This window comes from Lolium rigidum, chromosome 3 (assembly GCF_022539505.1).
Source record: "Lolium rigidum isolate FL_2022 chromosome 3, APGP_CSIRO_Lrig_0.1, whole genome shotgun sequence".
NCBI lineage: Eukaryota > Viridiplantae > Streptophyta > Magnoliopsida > Poales > Poaceae > Lolium > Lolium rigidum.
In genome coordinates this window covers 381,246,968-381,253,122 of record NC_061510.1, presented here as the reverse complement: position 1 = coordinate 381,253,122, position 6,155 = coordinate 381,246,968, and the positions used below count along the sequence as shown (strand labels likewise).

The following is a 6,155-nucleotide window of genomic DNA, read 5'->3' as shown; positions in this document are numbered from 1 at the left end:
TACCTATCAACAATTTTGGTTGCTTTACCCACGAACAATCAACAACCCAGCCGCCATAGGCTCTAGAGTACCGGAATGGGCAACCTGCAATCATATCTTGTGGGTGGAGCAAAAAAAGCACATTGGCATACACCATGAAAGTTGTAAGCCATGTTTTGCACTATTACCAACTGTCGGTGTAGTGGTACCGGGGATACAACGGTCCACCTACGTCTGGGCCTGTGCGGTGGCCCATCTACGAGCTGGAGATATTCTTCCCCTCCACGAGGGCCAGCTGCTTCGCGAGAGTGAAGCCCCTCGTGAGGATGTCAGGACTTAGCGCTTCCAGGGGCAGCAACCCCTCCTGAGGGCCCTTCGTGAGGAATGCACATCAGGCGCCAGGAGATAGAGCACAACACCCCTTAGCAGGGTGAATTGCGTAGGGATGAAGCTAATGAGGATGACGCAAGCCATGACGCGCCCCAGAAGACAAGAGAAGCTCTGACATTGCCTGCATAAAGAGGGATAGCCGTTGCCTCCTTCCTGTAAAGACTAGCCATGGCCGGCGTAGTGCAGCAGGAGGTGTCGACATCGTCCACAACCACTCCCGTGCACCGGAGCCCTTCCAGAGCATAGACTTTGTCTATATGTGTGTAGTTAGGAATAGCTGTCCTCCTCCTTCCGCACGCATGTGGTAGCCTCTCCCCCAAGTTTTCGTGGGGAGGAGGGCTAGTGCCTCTATAAAAGGAGGGGAAGCTACTCAATAGTCAGTAGAGGAGATCTCTTCCAGAAGGATCAATCCTTGATCTCCCCGCCGATGCCTTTCTGATCCCCTCTTCTTCAACCTTGGGAGATCAGACGAGCTTTGCGGGAATCTTCAAGCCACCACCTTGTAAACACTATATTTGATTGGCGAGACATTAATATAACTCAAGCAGGACATAGGGGTTTTACCTCTCCACGAGGGCTCTGAACCTAGGTAACTCTGTGTCTCTCTCTATCGTGCCATCGTCGTCGCCCCTCACTGTCAACATGGATTTGGGTAACTTGGAGAGTTGCCTCTAGCCCCCCGTGGTCGATAACCTAAGGGTCTTTCCGAGATACCCATGTTCCTCTCGACACACGAAACACCGACACCAACCGCTGCAGCTTTCCACAAACAGTATATGATGTCCATCATGTTTCCTCAACAACAACATAAAGTGATTCCGATTTAGTAGAAGTACAACATCAAGTAGCTTAGTAGCATCAGGTTATTCTTATTAATTATAAGAGGGTTGACTTTCTCATCTACAATAACGAATTAATGAACATTTTAAGCACGCTGCAGCTTAAATGCTTATTCAACACAAGAACAAATAATCTAAAAAAAATCCTGATAGATATGAATAATTTAACTTCCTCATGCGCTAGATGCAAGCAGCTCATTCGATCAGTCGATCTGGCAAAAATAATCGGCTCATATATGCAACCAAAAGTTCATAGCCTACAAAACAAGTACATACTCTCTAACAAATAAATCAACACATGAAGGATCTACAATACCAAATTGAGGGGCAATTATGCCCATTTATAGTAAAATTTGCACGTAAAAGAATTCGAACCCTTACTGTAATATTCACTTTGGATGGATTCTGCACTCGCCAAATCTACACGGCACCTACTCTAGTGGTCTACCCATTTCACACAAGTTGAAAGAGATGAGAGAGCTTGGAGTGGAAGAGAGGGGTGGTCAACCTGAGCAGGGAAGTGCCTTCCCTCGTCGCTACAGAAGGAGATAGACCAGATGATTCTAGGTGGAGGAGACCCATCCAAGCGTGGCGCCGTGGCCACCAGGAAATCGCAGGCCTGCCCCAAAGCCACCCTTCCCCACGCCTCCTTCGCAGGCTCACTTGACGCCCCCGGATCTCGCCTCGAGAGACGCCTCCAAGCCCTCCTCCTGACCACGTGCTTCCGTAAACGCCTCATCAACGTTGGATCATCCTCCCGCATGACACCTCCACGGGCCCCGACCCTGCTGAGAGCAACGGTTTCGGTCACTTCGCCGGTCTCCGTGAAACCTATACTTTAGGTCATCTCGGGTTTAAGAGGAGAGAATATAGAAATTGGGAGTGTGGGGCTGGCCATGTAAGTGGTGAACTGGTAGTAAAAAATTCTTTTTTATACTACTATTCAAGGTAACCGAGCCGATGCTCAGCACACTGGACTTTCACCGGGTATAAATGTTGAACTAGTTATGACTTAATTTCTTGCCTTCATTAGGTTGTGTGGACAAAATAAGGTTCATGCATTTATTAGCTTCTATAGATATTAACTGTACACATTGATTGGTGTAGATAGCACTTATATTTTCAATTTGCTTAGACTACTACTCATAGTGCAAGTAACTTCAGGAGTAATTTCGGGTTCAACTCAACAAAGTTGCTTCCGTGGCAGTCAGTTAATGAGAGAGAAGGATAGAGTAACATAGCTAGTTACTATAACATCGCGCTTCCCAAGATACAATGAGTCTACAAGCTAATTAATGAGTTCATATGTTGATATTACTAACCACTATGAAGGTAGTGACATAGAGTAGTAACATGCGCATATTACTACTCTAGTATGTTACTTCTCACTATGACTAGTCTCTCATGGTGGGAGTAACTAAGGTAGTAACATAGAGATGCATGCATTGCCAACTAGGCAAATTGATGACATGGCATGATATTAAATGAAGAAAGAGATGGTTGTGGTAACTAGCTATGTTACCATAACATCATACTTTTCAAGATAGAATGAGTCTACAAGCTAATTAATGCACTATGAGACTAGATATGGTTGTGATACTACATCTACTAGTAAGTTACTATGCATTACTAGAGTAACATATGCATGACACTACTATATGTTACTCCCCCACTATGACTAATCTCATAGTGGGAGTAACATAGGTAGTAACATCATCACATAACCCAACATATTTTGGTGACATGGCATGACAATAAATGAAAAAAAGAGTGAGGTGGTAATTAGCCATGTTACCATAACATCACACGCCCTAAGACAAGATAAGTCTACAACATGATAAATATGAGTTTACATGATAGCACATACTCCCTCCGTTCTGATTTAGTCTACATTCTAGAAAAAATGAGACAAATTAGTGTTGCATTTATTAGTACTACTTAGCTATGTGAGTAACCAATCCAAGCTACATTGAGAATAAGACCATCCAATAAAGAGTGCGCGCAAAACTACTTCGTTTTCAGTGTTGTCGTTGACTAAAAGCTATAATGTAGAGTATTTCAAAACAAATTTTAGAGCTAGAATGTAGACTATTTCAGGACGGATGGAGTATTTGTTACTTCCCACTATGAAGATAGTAATATAGGTTAGTAACATGTGCATGTTAATTACTACTCTATGTTACTCTCCGCTATGAAGATAGGAATATAGATTAGTTAGATGTACGTGGATTATCTATAATAATAACTAAATTGGAATAACCCACTAAAGGTAAGCATCCACATCAGCATACCCTCCATTTCAGCCATTTTTCCATGTGAAGTTCCATTTATGCGTCCACGCATCAGGAGTAATAAATTTTGGGATGCATGTAATTTTCTAGGATCGACTCAAATTCTAGAAGCACTACAAATATGCAAGGGGACGACTAGATTTCGGTCTGCCCTACCAATTCCACTTGCACCTTTCCTCTTAGTTCACTCCCGTTATATGTTTATATAAACCACTCAATTTTGAAATGTGTGCACGCCTTATTCATATAAAAGGAGCGAATACTATACAAAATCACTCTCTAGTTGTTGACCACGCCAGGCGGTCGAATCACCCCCACGAGACATTGCTTGTTTCTTGTTATAGATTCTAAGATTACTCTTATTTAATAACTTGGCCAATCTTATTTTGGTACCCGGTCATATATAGCATTGCAGATTATGATACAACATGCTACGGTGGACCACATAATCGGGTGCAGGGACATGCAACAAACCCTCTAGAAATATATCCTGGAATTAAACAACATATATTTTATTTCTTCCATGTAACATCATAGTGGGACATGCAACAATCCCTCTAAAGGTACAATCACTTCCGAGTATCTCTTGGATTAGAGCTATCAACTCAGTTTTATCAGTGTTATTATTCATCACTTGATAAGATTGGTGATAGCCGTGAATACTTTCGCTATTTGAACAGAGTACAAGCTATGCTGCGTGAGAGGCGTTGTGATGGCAGCTTTCGCAAAGACATCATCACACTTGTGTGCTTGAGAGATGGCCTCTTCTGCCTCCTCCTTCCCCTCGGCATAATTGCGTTCATTGATCCAATCATGGGCATAGGCGAATGAAATCTTCATGCTCCTGTATAACTCATCACACTGCATGAGTGCATACCTTGTCTTCGCATCTGTTTCTTGCTTTACTAGCAGGCCCTGGATTTCTTCAATGGCTCGGTCAGCATTGCCGACGCCACAGTCGGCCGCCTGCATTGCCAGGTCCCATGCGTCTGCGTGGAGGTCCCAACGGTGATTTGCTAGCTCTTGCACGCAGAAATCATAGTTGACACGCGCATCTTGGTCACATGCTGCCCTGCAGATTTCTTCGAGGGACGCGTCAGCTCCCGAAAACGTCAAGGCAATTGTGGCAACGACCAAAAGAATTGTTGATGGCCTCATGGATAATTTTGGTTTTGTTTGGATATAGGATGAACCTGGGGCAATTTTTGCAGCGATGTACAATCCTACTGTTTGGATAAAATAGGTAGGATACGTGACTATTTATAGGTAGGGGCAGGTCAAGGATAAGCACACATATTTAAAAGGTGCTTCTATATCTATGATGTTTCAATAAGATAACATGATCTTTTCAACAAGAAGTGTTTTTCATTTATTTATAGCAGTTAACTATTAAGATATTAAATAGGTAGGATGTGTGACCATATATAGGCAGGGCATGCAGAGGATAACCACGCTATTAACAAATTAGCTCTACATGCATGATAATCTAATAATATACCATTTTAAATTTATTTATGGTAATCAATTATTAGTACACCGTCATTCAATAATTATCAATATCTCGTACTACATTTGTAGTGTTGCACACAAACATTGGGTATCATCTTCCAATCACTAATGGATGGTGATCACTTGGATTTTCCATTCATTTTTGTCCTCGCTTAAACCGGACAATCCACAATATGTTGATAATACTATTCCAGTTACCTACCAGTAATCACTAATTATTACATAGATATGCAAATCTTCTTGGTTAATTTGTTTCCTTGCTGAACTAGAGTACTATTGATAACTAGTTGAATGCTCGTGCGTTGCTACGGGTAATAGATAGTTTTCTTTTGTGAGAAAATAAAGAATTATTATTAGTCAAAGGAAAAATATATTTTCCTCCTTTATTTCTTGCAATTATGGATATCCTTTAGAAGGTCCATGTCCATAGATAACACATTTATTTATAAGGTCCATATCCCTTGCTACCACCATGCGTCCCCTTTTATCTCTTCTCGACTTCTGCACATCAATTTCAAATTCTCGTTATTATTAGAAATAATGAAGGGAAAATCTATCAAGAGGCGCCGCACACGTCTCTCTTCCGTGCGGCGGCGCTCTAAGATTCGTGAAACACATCGCGCGCTTGCTCACGTCGGTCTTATCCTCTCGTGAGCTGTCCCTCCACCACACAATATTCCCTCTCGCTCGGTCACAGAATAGAGAAAACCATGGAGAAGCGTCGTGGCGGCAAGGCATGAGAGGAGGAGGTCACATCGTGGAGGAGCCGCGCCGTGGGTGTGGACGGCCGCCGCCACCGCCGAGCTCTCACCGGTAGGCGCTGTGCCGCGGCGGAGATACGCAAGAGGAGGAGACCGCAGCCGCCCGGCTTGTATCGGGGAGGCGAGGCGCCATGGAGGTGGAGAAACGCCGCCGCTGAGCTCGCATCGGGGTGGCGTTGCGCCATATCGGGAAGAGAGGAGGAGGTCGGGAGTCGCCTAGCGAGCCCGCCGCAGCATGGGCCGCCGCCACTGAGCAGGCCACGACAGGGGAGGCTGTCGCGCGCCACCGAGCACCGAGATGCAGGGGAGAGTGTCTTCCTGCGAGCACGCTGCAGCAGTGGATGCCGCCACCACCGAGCAAGACGTGACGGGTTAGGCCGCCTCCG

The 6,155-nt window shown here is 44.3% G+C and overlaps 1 protein-coding gene across 1 annotated transcript; it reads right to left on the bottom strand.

Moving 5' to 3' along the window:
• Positions 1-4,129: 4,129 nt before the first annotated feature.
• On the bottom strand, positions 4,130-4,657 carry LOC124704730 (pectinesterase inhibitor 8-like). Its single transcript, XM_047236995.1, has one exon. The coding sequence runs from the start codon at positions 4,655-4,657 to the stop codon at positions 4,130-4,132; it is 528 nt and encodes a 175-aa protein (XP_047092951.1).
• Between the last annotated feature and the right edge of the window lie 1,498 nt (positions 4,658-6,155).

What these genes read in the sequence shown, in the direction of transcription:
- LOC124704730 (XM_047236995.1), bottom strand. Translation starts at nt 4,657, where the DNA reads ATGAGGCCATCAACAATTCTTTTGGTCGTTGCCACAATTGCCTTGACG.